This window comes from Zea mays, chromosome 4, assembly GCF_902167145.1.
Source record: "Zea mays cultivar B73 chromosome 4, Zm-B73-REFERENCE-NAM-5.0, whole genome shotgun sequence".
Classification (NCBI taxonomy): Eukaryota; Viridiplantae; Streptophyta; class Magnoliopsida; order Poales; family Poaceae; genus Zea; species Zea mays.
Window position 1 is genome coordinate 205,626,011 of NC_050099.1, and position 17,750 is coordinate 205,643,760.

General features: G+C 47.3%; 1 protein-coding gene and 1 long non-coding RNA gene across 2 annotated transcripts; both read left to right on the forward strand.

Annotated features, from left to right (window-relative positions):
* The first annotated feature begins 14,365 nt into the window (after window positions 1-14,365).
* On the forward strand, window positions 14,366-16,151 carry LOC109945615 (uncharacterized). The gene is made up of 2 exons (XR_002268874.1): window positions 14,366-14,553; window positions 15,817-16,151. It is a non-coding gene; the product is annotated as an uncharacterized lncRNA (long non-coding RNA).
* A 149-nt stretch (window positions 16,152-16,300) lies between these two features.
* Window positions 16,301-17,057, forward strand: LOC109945616 (uncharacterized). Its single transcript, XM_020551932.2, has 2 exons — window positions 16,301-16,555; window positions 16,646-17,057. Exons 1-2 carry the CDS (start codon window positions 16,505-16,507, stop codon window positions 17,003-17,005), a joined length of 411 nt encoding a protein of 136 aa, XP_020407521.1. The 5' UTR covers window positions 16,301-16,504; the 3' UTR covers window positions 17,006-17,057.
* The last annotated feature ends 693 nt before the right edge of the window (window positions 17,058-17,750 follow it).

The following is a 17,750-nucleotide window of genomic DNA, read 5'->3' on the forward strand; positions in this document are numbered from 1 at the left end:
CGACCCATTCAGCTAGGAAGTCCGCCAAGAATTGAGATTTTATGGCCTTCCGAGGAGCGAATGAAATCATTTCGCCCATGAGTTCCACTGCCCACTTTGCTATCCTACCCGAGGCCTCTCGGCACTGGATGATCTCCCCCAGGGGGAAGGATGACACCACAGTCACCGGATGAGACTCGAAGTAGTGTCGCAACTTTCACCGCGTCAGAATTACTGCGTATAGTAGCTTCTGAATTTGTGGGTAGCGGATCTTAGTCTCGGATAGCACCTCGCTGATGAAGTAGACCGGCCTCTAGACGAGCAGTGCGTGCCTTTCTTCTCGCCTCTCGACTACGATCGCGGCGCTAACCACCTGAGTGGTTGCGGCTACGTAGATCAAGAGGGCTTCTCCCGCAGCGGGGGGCACCAAGATGGGCGCATTGGTAAGGAGTGCCTTAAGGTTTCCGAGGGCTTCCTCAGCCTCGAGGGTCCAAGTGAAGCGCTCGGCCTTCCTTAAGAGGCGGTACAAGGGCAATCCTTTCTCGCCGAGGCGCGAGATGAAGCGGCTCAGAGCCGCAAGGCATCCCATGACCCTTTGTACTCCTTTCAAATCTTTGATAGGCCCCATGTTGGTGATGGCCGCGATTTTCTCCGGGTTGGCCTCGATGCCCCGCTCGGAGATGATGAACCCCAGGAGCATGCCTCGGGGGACTCCGAAGACACACTTCTTGGGATTGAGTTTCACGCCTTTCGCTCTTAGACACTTGAATGTCGTTTCAAGGTCAGAGAGGAGGTCGGAGGCCTTCCTTGTCTTGACAACGATGTCATCGACGTAAGCCTCGACCATCCGGCCGATGTGCTCTCCGAACACGTGGTTCATGCACCTTTGGTATGTCGCACCTGCATTCCTCAAGCCAAATGGCATAGTAGTATAACAATACATGCCAAAAGGTGTGATGAAAGAAGTCGCGAGCTGGTCGGACTCTTTCATCTTGATTTGATGATAACCTGAATAGGCGTTGAGGAATGATAGGGTTTCGCACCCAACAGTGGAGTCCACAATTTGATCGATGCGAGGCAGAGGGTAGGGAACCTTCGGACATGCTTTATTCAACCCAGTGTAGTCGACGCACATCCTCCATTTCCCACCTTTCTTTTTCACAAGCACAGGGTTAGCTAACCATTCAGGATGGAATACCTCTTTGATGAACCCTGCGGCCATTAGCTTGTGGATCTCCTCGCCTATGCCTCTGCGCTTTTCTTCGTCGAAACGGCGCAGATGCTGCTTCACGGGTCGGGCATCGGCTTGGATGTCCAGTGAGTGCTCGGCGACATCCCTCGGTATGCCGGGCATGTCCGAGGGACTCCACGCAAAAACTTCGGCGTTTGCGCGGAGGAAGTCGACGAGCACTGCTTCCTATTTGGGGTCGAGCTCGGAGCCGATCCGGACCTTCTTGTCGACGTTATTGCTGGGGTCGAGAGGGACGGACTTAACCGCCTCGGCCGGTTCGAAGTTGCCGGCATGGCGCTTCACATCGGGCACCTCCTTGGAGAGGCACTCTAGGTCGGCGATGAGGGCCTCGGACTCGGCGATGGCCTTGGCGTGCTCCACGCATTCCATGTCGCATTCATACGCGTGGTGGTACGTGGATCCGACGGTGATGACCCCGTTGGGGCCTGGCATCTTGAGCTTGAGGTACGTGTAGTTGGGGACGACCATGAACTTGGCGTAGCATGGCCTTCCCAACACCGCGTGGTAGGTCCCTCGGAACCCAACCACCTCGAACGTGAGGGTTTGTTTTTGGAAGTTGGAGGGAGTCCCAAAGCAGACGGGCAAATCGAGTTGCCCAAGGGGTAGGACGCGCTTTCCGGGGACGATCCCGTGAAAGGGCGCCACACCGGCCCGGATCGTGGACAGATCGATCTCCAAGAGCCTGAGGGTCTCGGCGTAGATGACGTTGAGGCTACTGCCCCCGTCCATGAAGACCTTGGTGAGCCTAGCGTTGCCGATGACATGATCAACAACGAGCGGGTACCTTCCTGGGCTCGGCACGCAGTCGGGGTGGTCGCCTTGGTCAAAGGTGATGGGCTTGTCGGACCAGTCTAGGTAGACTGGTGCCACCACCTTCACCGAGCAGACCTCCCGGCGCTCCTACTTGCAGTGTCGAGCCGAGGCATTCGCCACTTGCCCACCGTAGATCATGAAGCAGCCATGGACCTCGAGGAACTCCTCTTCCTTGTCGCCCTCTTTCTTGTTGTCGTCTTGGCCTTTGCTAACTCTCGCTGGGGCCCGACCTTATGGAAGTAGCACCGAAGCATGACGCATTCCTCAAGGGTGTGCTTGACGGGACCCTGGTGATAGGGGCACGACTCCTTGAGCATCTTGTCGAATAGGTTGGCCCCTCCGGGAGGCTTCCGAGGGTTCCTGTGCTCGGCAGCAGCAACAAGATCCGCGTTAGTGGCGTCGCGCTTTGCTTGTGCCTTCTTCTTGGCCTTCTTCTTCGTGCCCCGCTGGGCGGACGCCTCGGGGACGTCTTCTTGCTGCCTTCCCTGAGGCTGCTTGTCCTTCCGGAAGATGGCCTCGACTACCTCCTGACCAGAGGCGAACTTGGTGGCAATGTCCATCAATTCGCTCGCCTTGGTGGGGGTCTTGTGCCCCAGTTTGCTCACTAGGTCGCGGCAAGTGGTGTCGGCGAGGAACGCCCCGATAACATCCGAGTCGGTGACGTTGGGCAGCTCGGTACGCTGCTTTGAAAACCGTCGGATGTACTCTCGCAGAGATTCCCCCGGCTGCTGGCGGCAGCTTCGGAGACCCATGAGTTTCCAGGGCGCACGTACGTGCTCTAGAAATTTCCAGCGAAGGCCTTGACCAGGTCATCCCAGTTGGAAATCTGTGCGGGAGGTAGATGCTCCAGCCAGGCCCGGGCGGCGTCGTAGAGGAACAGGGGGAGGTTGCGGATGATGAGATTGTCGTCATCCGTTCCTCCCAGCTGGCATGCCAGCCAGTAGTCCGCAAGCCACAACTCCGGCCTTGTTTCCCCCGAGTACTTGGTGATGGTAGTCGGGGCCCGGAACTGGGTCGGGAACGGCGCCCGTCGTATGGCCCGGCTGAAGGCTTGCGGACCTGGCGGTTCGGGCGAGGGACTCCGATCCTCCTCACTGTCGTAGCGTCCTCTACGCCTGGGATGGTAGCCTCGGCGCACCATCTCATCGAGGCGGGCTCGACGGTCACGGCGGTGGTGCTTGTCGCTGGGGCAACCTAGGGCCGCAGGCGCCCTGTCCCACGTGCGCCCGGTGTGGACCGAGGTCTCCCGCAGGAGTCGGGAAGTCTTTGCGCGATGCTCCGAGGGGCACCCTTGCCTTCGGGAGGCAGAGCTCTCGACCCGTCGGACCGCGACATCCTCTAGGAGATTCTTGAGTTCTCCCTGGATACGCCGCCCCTCGGTGGTGGATGGCTCCGGTATTGCTCGGAGTAGTATTGCTGCTGCAGCTAGATTCTGGCCGACCCCACTGGAGGCCGGGGGCAGCCTTGCCCTGGCATCGTCAACGATTCAGCGTTGGACGTCCCGGGTCTGATGACGCGCTTCTCCGGCGAGTGCTCGGTCTGCCCACTCCTGCTCGATGTTTTGCCGGAGCTACACAAGTTGCCTTGCTTCCTCATCGAGCTTGGCCTGCATCTCGCGGATTTGCTCGAGCTGTGTGTCCTGACCACCCGCAGGGACTGGGACCACAGCTAGCTCCCGCAGGATGTCAACGCGAGGCGCAGGCCCAGGGGGATCGTCATCCTCTAGCATACCGAGGTGGTTGCCTTCGTCGTGACCCCCTAGATTGACGTGGAAACATTCGCAACTTGGCCCACAACCTTCATCGCCAAGGCTGTGGCCGTCATCGGAGCAATCGGAGAGGCAGTAGTCACATGCGGTCATGAAGTCTCGCATGGCACTGGGATTACTGAGCCCGGAGAAATCCCAACCGGAGTCGATATCGTCCTCTTCCTCAGAACCCGGGGGCCCGTAGGTTGAGACGGCCGTCAGTCGGTCCCAGGTTGACCAAATATGGTACCCTGGAAGGTTAGGATATGCCTTTACGAAAGCGCTCACCAAAGCGGGGTCGCTTGGTGGATCGAAACTGATCCTAAAAGGCACAGGGTGGAAAACGGACGGTACCTCTTGATCGATGGACGGTGGCGAAGTCGCGTCGGGGACGGAATGCACCGTCATCTCAGGTACAAAGTTGACGTCCAGCAAGTCCTTCGCGAGAGTGCTGGCGTCATTAGTCCGCTTGGGGTTGGCATGTTGCAGGGAAGCGACGCCCGTCGTTGTCTCAGGCGCGAGGACAACGCCCGACATGTCCCCCGCTGGGGTGCCGGTGTCGTCGACTCGCTCTAGAGCGACAGCCGACGAGGTGCTGCCTCCTGCCTGGCCACAGTTGCCCCACCTCCTCCTCCTGCGGCGAGGAGGGTGGCGAGGCAAACACGGATGCTGCTCTTCCGCCACGGGGGGAGGACGTCGTCGAGTTTGCCGCCGCCGGGCGAGCTGACGGCCGTCGTTGTCGCTGTCGCACTGCGGGGGGAGGAGTACCATGTCGTAGCTGACGTCGAGGGACATGAACTTGAGACTCCCGAAGCAGAGCAACGTCCCGGGCTGAAGAGGTTGCTGGAGACTACCCATCTAGAACTCAACGGGAAGGTGTTCGTTAACACGCAACAGGCCCCTACCTGGCGCGCCAAATGTCGGCGTCTCGGACCCCGGGGGACCCTCGACCGAGCCGACCAGTGAATTTATCGCCGCGTGCCCCTGTCCAGATGGGTTGGCGCAAGATGGAACACAAGGAGGAAATGTATTATCTCGCGCCGGGGGGCGCTTGTAGTAGGGGTTACAAGCGTCGCGAGAGAGGGAGAAAGCCTGTTCGTTTGCCCGTTTCCCCCGCGCGACCCCCCTTCAGGAAGGCCCTGGACCTCCCTTTTATAGATGCAAGGAGAGGATCCAGATGTACAATGGGGGTGTAGCTATGCGCTAACATGTCTGACAGAGGAGTGCCTGAGCCCTGTGTACATGCCAACGTGGCTGCCGGAGAAGTGCTTGAGCCTTGTGTACGAGATAACATGGCCGTCGGAGGAGCGCTTGAGCCTTGTAGAAGCACAGCTGGCGGTGCGGCTGGGATCCTGCTAGCGTCTCCTTGCTTCCGTAGGGGGCTGAGAACCACCGACGTCATGGGCGCACGCGGGGAACCATCATTACCCGTTTACCGGGGAGAGCCAGATGGGACGCCGATCTTGTTCTCTCGTAGCCTGAGCTAGCTTAGGGATAGGGCAATGATGTATCCCCTGTGGCGCGGTCGGTCTGAGCCCAAGGTCGGGCGAGGCGGAGGCTTCTCCTGAGGCCGAGACCGGGGTCGGGCGAGGACGCGATTCCTCCTGAGGCTGAGGCTGAGGCCGAGCCCTGGGGTCGGGCGAGGCGGAGACCTCCTTTCGAGGCTGAGGCCTAAGGTCGGGCGAGGCAGAGCTTCCTGTTGCGCCCGAGGCTGAACTCGGTCGTTGTCAGCCTTACCCCGATGGGTGGCACAGCAGTCGGAGCGGGGCGGGAGGTGCTGTTTTCTGTTAGATCGGTCAGTGAGGGGGCAAAGTGACTGCGGTCACTTCGACCTTGCCGACTGAGGCGCGCGTGTCAGGATAAGGTGTCAGGCGATCTTCGCATTGAATGCGCCTGCGATATGGTCGGTTGGTAAGGCGAGTTGGCCAAGGTTGCTTCTCGATGAAGCCTGCTCGAGCTAGGCTTCGGGTGAGCCGAGGGTACGCCCGCCGCCTGAGGAAGCCCTCGGGCGAGGCGTGAATTCATCCGGGACTACTGTTCCCACCCAAGGCCAGGCTCGGGTGAGATGAGATTGCGTCCCTTGGTAGACGAGGTCTTGTCTTGAACCGTGCCCATCAGTCTTTGCAGTTTGTGCTGAGGGTGGTTACCAGCCGTGTTTAGGAGCGTTGGGGGTACCCCTAATTACGGTACCCGACACTACTGACTTGTTGTGTTGTGCGCTTGGGGTTGTTGCTGGTTTCGTTCTTGGCGAGGGTGATCCTGTTGCTGTCCTCTAGCCCATTATCTGTTGGAATGTGATATCTCCTTCGATTTGCGTTGCGACTCCACTTTCCTAAAATGTAGCTCTTTGGAACGAGCATATTTTTCAAAGAGCTGGTACATGTATTGAAGTGTGGACAAGGTTCCCTGGTACAATGACTGTACAACTGACCAGCGCAAAGGCCACTGATTGCATAGTGGATTGCTATCTGGTCGTCAACTAATGGCATCTAGGATTTCAACAGTAAAATTTTCTTATAGTAGTCTCGAAGACTTTCCTTTTCTAGCTGCCTGCATAGGGATAGCTCAGTGCATCTATCTCAGGTTTGTAGCCTTAAAATTGAGCAAAAACTTGTCTCGGAGGGTTTTCAAGGAGTCTATTGACATCAGAGGCAGTCTCGAGTATCACTGAGAGCTAGGCCTTCGAGGGCAAGGATGAATGACTTGTCCATGGTGTGATCTTCCCCCCTGATGATGTGACAACGACTTGGTAACTCATTATGTGACCATTGTGTGGCCTGGAGCTATGCTGGGAGAGGTTTTTGCTTGTCGAGATAGTTGAGGCTTTGGAATGCACCTGGCGTTGAGACTGGCCTGATGATTTCGTTGATATTCTGATGATGGGCTGCATCGAGCGACTGCCGACGAGGGGGCCTTCATGGTGTAGCTCTGCTATTTCTTGCTGCAGTGCTCTTGATTTTTCTTCCTTACCTTGAATCATTTGTCTGATTCTAGTCTGCATGGTGGCTCGCTGTCTTCTGGCCGCGAGGACTTCCCTCTGTTTCTCGAGGTGTCTATTTTCGAGCGAAGGCTGCATAGCTTGAGCTGGTATTTTGTGTTGAGGCCTTGGTCTTCACCATCCATTAGGTCTTTGTTGTCATCTGGGATGGGAATCTGTAGCAAGGGCTGGCGACTTGCAGAGGCTTCATAACTAGGGAGGATTGATGGCATGTATCTTGTTAAGTCTGGTCATATTATGGCTTAGTAGGGTAGGCTTTTTGGATTGGGTGGTGGGTCTCTTGGGTGTCTGAGCTAGAAGTATGGACTTCTAGCTCGAGCGATGGTATCAACTTTTGGGTTGTGGTGTCGTCTAGGCCTTCTAGCACAATGGTGGTATTTAGATCATTGGATGGTGGTGGGATTTCATCGGTGAAGGCCACCTTGCCCTTTTTGGTGGCAAGGGTTGCCCTTACTATGTCATCATCAGGCGGAGAGCTAGCTTGGGTGTTCTTCTTGGGAGGCATCGTGGGGTTGGTCTTCATTGCACAAACGGTGGGCACCAAATGTTGGACCTACTGACACGTGGTCAAGCGGGGCTAAACACTTTGGGGCAAATGGAACTCAGGTGCGTGACAAGACGTTAGGTGGGAACTATGTGTCTCATTATACGTGTCTCATCAATCTATAGAACGTGTGTAACACCCCGTCCAATCCCAGACCAGCGGTACTTACTCCTGGCAGCTCTCTAGGATCATATATTGTCCCCACAGACCAACACGAGTCTTTTGTGCACACTTTATCCTCACTCATGCGCACCTGAGAAAACTTCCCGGTCGGTCACCCATCCCAAATTGCTCCAAGCCAAGCACGCTTAACTTGGAGGTTCTTTCGAGATAGGCTTCCGAAAAAGAAGATGCACCTTGTTGGTATGGATACTCTATTAATTCTATTAAGCCTTGGGCCAGGATATCACCATCCTAAGGGCCAGGATATCACAATCCACCCCCTTAGAAGACCGATGTCCTCATCGGTCAACCCCAATCCAGGAACCTTCCCTCTTAGCCACGTCTGTGTGTCTAGTGTTGTCATATGCCATGCCATGTGACCGCTCCAGGCCCACATGTGCCATGCGCCATATACCCAAACCCCTAACCCACACACACCCGTGAAACCGTGAGGGTAGGCTCTGATACCACTTGTAACACCCCGTCCAATCCTGGACCAGTGGTACTTACTCCTGGCAGCTCTCTAGGATCATATATTGTCCCCACAGACCAACATGAGTCTTTTGTGCGCACTTTGTCCTCACTCATGCGCACCCGAGAAAACTTCTCGGTCGGTCACCCATCCCAAATTGCTCCAAGCCAAGCTTGCTTAACTTGGAGGTTCTTCCGAGATAGGCTTCCGAAAAAGAAGATGCACCTTATTGGTATGGATACTCTATTAATTCTATTAAGCCTTAGGCCAGGATATCACCATCCCAAGGGGTCAAGATATCACAACGTGGGTATTTACAAGGCACCCGGGGGCATGTAGACTTAAGTGTAATTATCCCCCTGGTTACTTGCTACATTCCTGGAATATTACATACAGCGAGGTCATTATAGTATAGCAAAACCCAACTACCCAACTACACCTAATACTCTACTCTTCTTGGGGGCATATAAGTGGGGCCACCGCCGCCAGGCGAAGCCTAGACCCTGCCGAGGCGGTCTAGGGTCTTCGTGCTTGGTTATATTCTCCATTTTGTGAAGGTGAGAGCACCTAGAGGGGGGTGAATAGGTGATCCTGTAAAAAACAGCTCTACAAAACAAAGTTGGTCTAAAATGGATTAGTGAGATCGAAAATCAAGTTCGAATGAAGAATGTGAGAGGAGACGACTTCTTCACTTAATTGCTCTCACAAGATGAGTATTAAACTTAGAGCACTATTGTAAGCGAAGTGCTAAAAAATAGAATCACAGTATAGTAAAGTAAACAAGTGACACAGTGATTTTTATCCTGTGGTTCGGTCAAGCATAAAATTCTTGCCTACTCCACGTTGTGGCGTCCAATGGACGAGGGTTGCACTCAACCTCTCTCAAGTGATCCAATGATCAACTTGAGTACCACAATTCTCTTTCTTATCTCATGTTTTTCCCGTTGTGAGGAATCAACACAATTTAGAGTCTCTCACGCCTTTCACAATTGATCTCAAATAAACACAAGAGTAAGGGGAGTAGAGACACACACAAGAGACAAAATCAAAGCAATACACACACAAGTCAAGAGAAGAGCACATGAGACAACACAATGGAGTTACAACTCAAACACGTGCTCGAATCTCTGTCTAGCAAAGCAATGGCGTGGTCGCAGTGTCTCAGTGTTGTAGGATGTTCAAAGGATGCTTGGTATAGTGCTCCATGCACCTAGGGGTCCCTTTTATATATCCCCAAGGGACTTAGGCATTGTTGGAGCTCCATTTGGAAGGCCCTAGTTGCCTTCTGTCCATAGGTGCATCGAACTGTCCGGTGCACACCGGATAGTGAACAATGCAATGGCTACGAAATCCCTGATTAGCTGGTTTCCTGTTCTGGGGCATCAGACTGTCCGGTGGGTGGCACCGGACCGACTGGTGCACCATGTGGTCGTTGGCCCCCGACCGACGTGGCCACTAGCCATTGGCTAGTTGGCACACCGAACTATTTGGCACTCCACACGGATGGTCCGGTGAATTATAGCTGTCGCAGGCTGAAATTCCCGAGAGCAGGCTGTTCGGCGGACCATGCACCGGACTGTCCGGTGGGTTGCACCGGACCATCCGGTGCTACGCAGAGCAGTCCACATTCTCCCGGTGCTACGCAGAGCAGTCCACATTCTCCTTTTCCAAAAGTCTCTTTTGCTCCTTTTGGCTTGACTTCATAAGGTCCCTAGCACTTAGATAAATATGATTAGTGTACAAAACATTTGACTAAGTGTCCAGAGATTACCTTTTTCACTTGGCACCATATAGATTTGTATTTTGCATTCTTCCAAGCTCAATTTGCTTTACGTGCCTATGCTCATTGCTCATGCAAGATGTTAGTATAAACATAATGTGTTGATCATTTAATCACGAAAACAATATAGAAATGGCCCAAAGACACATTTCCCTTTCAATCTCCCCCTTTTTGGTGATTTATGCCAACACATCAAAAGCAACTCAAAATGCACTAACATATCCACATTATGCCAAAACGTGCAAATTGATGTCAAACTTAAAACCAATTGAATTATCACAACATTTGTCATATTTGGATCATTTTGCCACCACTTGGTTTGTTTTCATAAAACAAATTCATTTTCCTATCTCTATGTCAAATCACTTTGTTTTGGCAAATCAAAATACCTTTTAAGACTAGTTTTGATAAAAAAACCAGAAACTCCCCCTTTTCCTATAATCAAGTTTCTCCCACACAAGATAGTAATTTTTGCAATAAGAGGGTCTTAATCAAAAACCAAATATACTTGCACTTAAGTTTTTAAAAAATTCACAGGTGGTAGCTGATCCAGTTGCTTTGACCATTATTTCTCCCCTTTGGCTTTAAGCACCAAATCTGAAGTACTAGTGGCCTTAAACCCCATTGCCTTACACAAAATTGCAAATAATAACCAGGGTAATGAGAAAACACAATAGTGACTTGGAACAAGAGACATTGATACCGTAATGCAGTGGAAGCCTTTCTTTGTCCAAGTCCACCGTTTCCCTTTCAATCCACCTTTGATACTATATCAAAATCACTCAAGCAAACATATTTGTCCCAAATGGTCAAGTTGTAGCATATCCTCCCCCTAAATATATGCATCATTTGCACAAGGACTTGTGAGGTCCGAGGATGACATTTTTCAACTTGAGCACCGAAATAATGAAAGTTCCCTATGCCCGGGAACAGGATATGGATGTTGCCTAGAGGGGGGTGAATAGACGGTTAATAATTATCACTTTAAAACTAGAAATTCTTACTCTACTCGAAGGCTGGATCGCAGTGGAATGAAAGACCCTTCGAGTAGGTTGCAGCGGAATAGAAGTTCCTGTCTTAAAATACCCTGCACTTCGAAGACAGCTTGTACCACATATAAATATAGAAGTGCAAGTATAAACCACAAATAAGACAGAGAAATAGCACACAGCACAGAGCAGAGCACACAAACACAGGGATTTATCCCGAGGTTCGGCCAAGCCTTAAATGCTTGCCTAGTCCTCGTTGGAGTTAGCCACACCTTGGCTTGGAGTCTATTTCAACTCCTTCCTCCATTTGCTCTGTCAGTGCGACAGATAGAGCCTTCCACTATGTTGATGTCAGTTACAACGATGTCGTGGCTGCTTACAACCTTCTCGACAGCACTCCGGCAGAGTAACAATGCGCTCAAGATTTTGCTCTAGCTCTCAGCAGCACTTCCCCTCTCTCTAAAGGCTTATAACTTTGCCTCTACACAAACTTGAGAGATACACAAGAGAGGGAGAGAGAATTGATCCAAATGATGTATGCACTTGTTGGCTGCACTTGTGTACTTGTTTAAGGCGCCTAGGGGTCCCTTTTATAGCCCCAAAGGGCCTAGGAGCTATTGGAGCTTCATTTGGAAGCTCCCAGCCTTCCCTGGTTGTGGGTGCACCGGACTGTCCGGTGGCGTACCAAACAGTGAACAGTAATGGATCTGATTGACAGTTTCCTTCTTTGGAACAGCTAGCCGTTGGTGCATCGGACAGGTTACTATTCACTGTCCTGTGCACCGGACAGGTCACTATTCACTGTCCTGTGCACCGGACACAACTACTATTCACTGTCCTGTACACCGGACACAGCTACTATTCACTGTCCTGTGCACCGGACATGTCACTATTCACTGTCCTGTGCACCGGACAGCTACTATTCACTGTCCTGTGCACCAGCCAACATCACACTAAGTGATTTTTCCTCTGTTCTTTATCCGTTTGACTTCAACTTTTGGGAGGCTTTTCCTGAGACTTAAACAAACACATTTAGAGTATAATCCAATTGATTTAGTCCTAGAAACTTACATTTTTCTTGTTCTTCTCCTAGCTTTTCTGTTTCTCCTCCAGTAGAGCTCAGAATGGTACTTTCTCTACAGAAAGAGTTAGAGAGCAAACCAAAGCACCAAACTTGTAGTAAGAGGTGTATGCAACATGGTTGAACACTCAAACCTTACATACTTAACTTTTTCATCGTTTTACCCAATTTGGCATGTTTGAGGTCGATGTTGGACTCTAAACCATTAAGTCAACTTGACTTGATCTAGATTGACATATCTGAGCTCCAACTCCCTTATTCATTTCTCGAGCTTGATCTTGAGCCTTATGACTTACACCACATAACTGTAGATGTTACCTTATTGGTTGTAAGTCATGTCCTTATGTAGTGATCCTTGATGCACCATAACTCTTAACTCGATCAACCTTGACTTTGCAAGTCTTCTTCTTCACCCCTGGCTTTGGGTTCCTGGTCTCCTTGACCTTCTCTCGTGCACTCGGTACCTCGAAGCTCTTCTTGCCTCCATCCTTGGTTACACACATCGAGTCTCACTTAAGCAATGTCCATCTTACTTGTGATGTCCATTATTTATCTATAATCCAGTCTTTGGACCATCACACTTGTTCACTTGTGTTGAACCTTATTAGCTTTGCATAAGCACCTGTTCAACACTTAGCACACTTGTTAGTCCTTTAATTGGGTTGTCATCCAAACACCAAAACCCACAAGAGAGCTTTCAATCTCCCCCTTTTTGGTGATTGATGGTAACACAATTAAAGCTTACACAGGAATAAGATTTAAAGCACAAATTTTGAATTCTAAGTTTATAGAATGCTCCCCCTAAATATGTGCTTACATTAAAATCTTAACTTTGGCCTTATATGCCAAATTGCACATACTTAGGCTAATTCGAAGCATTACTACACCTTAGCACCTATGGGATGTTTTGTGTCAATAATTAAACTGTGATGCGTATAACACACAAATGCACAGAATCAGAGTTAAACACCAATTAAATGGATATACCACAGGAATATCAACCTACCACTATTCAGCATTAAGATAGCAATTTAAAGCACCAGAACCAAATGGATATCTATTACAGGACAAACAGAATAGATATCAATTGATTCATATCATCAGAAGCACTAATTATGTATTATCATCATATAATTGTCAGACCAAAGTCAAAGATAGAGGATCATTTACATATTCATGGTATGGCAAGCACGTACACTACGTGGATACATCATGGGGAGGCACAATTTATATTCTAATACATCAACAAGCTGACCATCTAGAAGAACAATATTGTATGAATGAGGATATTAGTTTGAATGAGTCTGAAAACCCAGAAGATAGATTGCTTGATATGGTACAAGAGTTGTTCACAGCTGGAGAGGAAGGTGCACATAAATCTATGTTTGCAGTTGTATTGGAAGATATGGAGCAAGAACTTCACCTTGGTGCATCGTACACAAGATTTTCTTTTGTTGTTAAGTTACTTCATATCAAATCTTTTTACCGGATCATCAATGTTGCTTTCTCCGCAATTCTAAAGTTGTTATCATTGGCTTTCCCATAGTGTTGTTTACCAGCATCTTATAAGGAAGCTAAGAAACTTATCAAAGCATTGGGACTTGGATATGAGTCAATCCATGTGTGCCCCAATAATTGTGTTTTGTTTCATAAGGATTATAAAAAATAATGAGTGTACAGTTTGTGGTGCATCAAGATGGAAAGATGGTGATGCAAGAAATAAGAGTCCTCAGAAGGTGTTGTGGCATTTTCCTTTGATTCCTAGATTGAGGAGGATGTTTGCTACGGCAAAAATATCTGAGGAGGCACAGTGGCACAAGTTGAAGAGGAAAGAAGTGGGAAATGAGCTTAGCCATCCAGCTGACGGTGAGGCATGGAAAGACTTTGACAGAAAACATAATTGGTTTCAAGAAGATCCTAGAAATATAAGGCTTGGGCTAGCCACAGATGGTTTTAATCCGTTTGGCAAAATGAGCTCCTCTTACAGTATGTGGCCAGTTTTTGCTATCCCTTATAACTTTCCTCCGTGGGTATGTATGGAGCAATCAAACTTCATGTTGTGTCTACTCATCCCTGGTCGGGAATGTCCAGGAAAAGATTTTGATGTATTTCTAGAGCCACTAGTTGATGATTTACAAGAACTTTGGTTGGGTGTTTCTACTTTTGATGCACTCAGTAGGAAGATTTTGATCTACATGCTGCTGTAATATGGTGTATTCATGACTATCCTGGTTTGAGCACTTTGTCTGGTAGAGTTACCAGAGGATACTATGCTTGTGTCCATTGTGACAAAGATCCTTGCTCCAGAGCCACCTATTCAAGCTGCTAAGTTTGCATCAGAGGGTGGAATCACATTGAGGCAGCACATTCCAATATTTAACCATTGGAAGGAATACAAGAAGAGAGAGAATGAACCTATAATAAGAAACTACATTGGCAAAGTTACTGTAAGTTAGTTTTACTCGTCATAAAGTTCATTCACCTTTTCAATCAAGAATCAAACAACGATTACTTCTTTACTAGGTTAATTTCATCGTGGATAGTGAGATCAAGGCAGTGGAAGATGCATGTCTAGACATGCTAAAGAGTGGACAACGCCAAATGAGGTATAGACTGAAACAGAAGTACTTCAATGGGATACCTGCTAATCAAGTGAGGACTACATCACCTATTCCAAGCATGTTTGACAATGACTGGAGAAAGTTGGTGGAGAAGTGGTCTACCCCAAATCACAAGGTATTTGCAATATCCAGATGTTTTCTACATCTTTATGCTTATCCCAACCTATGAATCAACATCGTCTTTGGAACACAGTGTGATGGCCAGTCCATTGATCATTCTATAAATAACACATGTTTCTTTGATCTATTGCATATATAGTATTAGGTCAGCCTGCTAGTTGCTGCAAATCTTTGACATATTACTTGACTGGGAGCAGAGTTTTATTGCATCAGGGAACTGCTTCAGTACTCCATTGTTACTGCAACTGCTACTAACATATTTCTTTGATCTGAAAACAACAAGTTATACATATATTTGTTTACATAGTCAAATAAGCATTGCATGGCGGCAGTTTTGTTTGGCTAGCCAAATATAATGGGAAAAGGGAAATACAATGTGACAGGTGCCTATTTTTTGGTAAAATGTTAGTCTATACATGATGTGATTATGGCGTTGGTGTATCTTTTTTGAACCTGAGAATAAACTGCTTATACTATATTAGGCAATAAGAGTGAGTTTTCATTGTCTCATACAAAGCACTATTAGTCAAGGAAGAAACTTTTTAAGTTGCTCAGGTTTACTGCTACTTGGAAAAGAGTAGAATAGTTTTTTAGAAACATGCAGTTCAAAAACACTCGACATATCCTTCACAAATCGAGGGCAGACCATCAAAGATTAAGAGCCTCTAGGGTCTTGTCCTCCATTCCAAAGTTCTTATTCCTTGTTTTTTCACTGCAATTTCCCTTTTGTAAACCTGCAACTGTTCTTTAAATTTCTTGCTCTCTTCAAAGTTTGCCTTTCTCTTCAAAGCTTTCTCTATCGGAAGCAGCTGTCTAGCTTGTTTTCAAGGTCTATGCACTCTCCGAACAACTTTTATAAGAGAGCAACACACCAAAACTGAATTTATATTGAAAATAGTGGCCACATATATGTATGGAAAATGTTTGTATTATGTCTTGCTTGTTAAATCTATTGGCCTTTCATGTCTTTTTATAGCTTCACGATTCTATGCTTGTTAGTCTGTGTTGCTTTGTTTGATCGACCACTCTTATTACATGTACTTATACATTCCTCTTGGTGTTTCTCAAAGAAAGCTACTAAGTATCTGGGTGGTATTCACGTTTGTAGCAGTGTGGCATGATCTAGAATGGTGGCTTCTGCATAACCCTATGTCTGACATGATTGCTTACTCTGTTGCCACATCATATGTTTGTTTTTTCTTACTCCAGCTACATATTCTAAGTCTATATTATTTTTACATGCTTATTTGATACATAGGAAAGTTGTGTGAAGAACAAACTTAATCGTGAAAAAGTACAGTATCAACAATGCACATGCTCTAAGTCCTACATTGCAAAGGCTTTTATATTGGTAAGAAAATAACCATTGTTTACTTATCTGCATAGTTGAATGATATGTGAATGTGTAATATTGCCAATAGAGTCAGTTTAACATCTATGTTACCTCATATAGTTGCCCCTGGTTGTTACATTTGTGTTCACTTACATTTCTTGATTATGCAACAACCTTTATTTTATGTGCATAGTTGAATAATCTATGAATGTGTAATGCTGCAAATGAACACCCATAACCATTTAAAGAGGTGGTTATTATGTGTGCTTGCGTCCATTAATTAGAGAGCATGTCTCCTAAATCATTTTTATTGTATTGTTAATAGTTTATTAACAGGTCATCCACCAAACTATAATGTTTTAGGTTGTAGCTACAGTACCTACAAGTTTCCTAATCCTCCTTATTTGAGCATTGTTCCTGATTGCTTCATTTACAGTTTTATTTAAATGCTTTAGCACTATTCATATCTAAAATGCATTTTAAATTGTTATTTTGAAAACCTACCTGTACCTTATTTCAAGACCTTCATTCTCACCGGACTCATTTTATATCATTTCAGAAGCAAGAAAAATATAAGGACCTGGAACCTAGTGCAATAGATCTTTTCAAGGAGATGCACTGTAGCAAAAAGAAAGGTTTTAGTGAAAATGTTCAGAAAGCTATTGTAAGTGCTTGTTTTCCTTTCATGTTTGTACTCACAACTTGCAACTTGTGGTATACTATACTGATGAATAACCTTCAAATTTTATATTAGGTTGACATGGAAGAAATGGTAGCAGCACCAATTCAAGATGGACAACAACCAAAATCTCCTACAGAAGTTATTTCTAATGTGCTACCAGGCTCCAGTGTGTTCCTATGCAATGTTGGTCTTAAGTCCGCCTCCAAGAAAAGCTCCATAACGACTGTTTTTGCAAAGGTTCAACAACTTCAGGATGAACTGGAGACCGAGAAGCAAGAAAAAGATGGCCTTCGGGAAGAAGTGGAAACCTTGAAGGCTCAAGCACAAGCATCTCAGGAGACAATTGATAGTATGAAGAGGTCGATGGAAGAAAATAACAACCTCCTTCATCAACTATTAAGCTTCAATCGAGGCCAAGTGCCTCCATCTTAAGTCTGGTTGACCACTATAGGACCTGCAGCCTTATGGCTGTTATAGTGGCTAGTTACAGTAGCTCTAGATTTGAAGTTATAGGATCATTTTTCAATTATGCTTAATGTTTAATACTTTGAGTTGAAGTTATTGGATTTGTTTTGGATATTAAGTTAAAGGATTTGTAGATATATGTTTTAAAGTTATATTATTATCTTATAGATGAAATATTTGTGTTGAACAAATTCATATGATATTTTGGTTCTGATGTGTAATATTCTATGACGATATGAATGCATATGTTGTATTCATTGCGATGATGATTATATTTGTCAGAAATGCTTTGTCAGCACATCACTTGCCGTGTCATCACATTTTATGACGAAACTTTTTTGTCACAAATGTGTTGCCACATAAGCGGCCAACACCTTTCAATTTGTGACGAAATTCTTTGTCACAACAATTATGCCACGTCATCGAATCTATGACAAATTTTCGTCATAAATGTTTTGCCACGTCACATACCACGTCATCACCATTAGCCACATGGCAATGCATGTCAGTACGAATTGTGACGTTTTTAGGGGCAATTATGACGAAATAGAGTGTCATAGATTTAGTGACGAAGATAGTATGTGTCATAGAATCTATGACGATTTTTTGATTATTGTCATAGTACTCTATTTAACACGCACCTTCTGTGACAATGGCTTTTTCGTCACAATGACGTCACCAAAACATAACATGTGATAAATAAACACTAGTT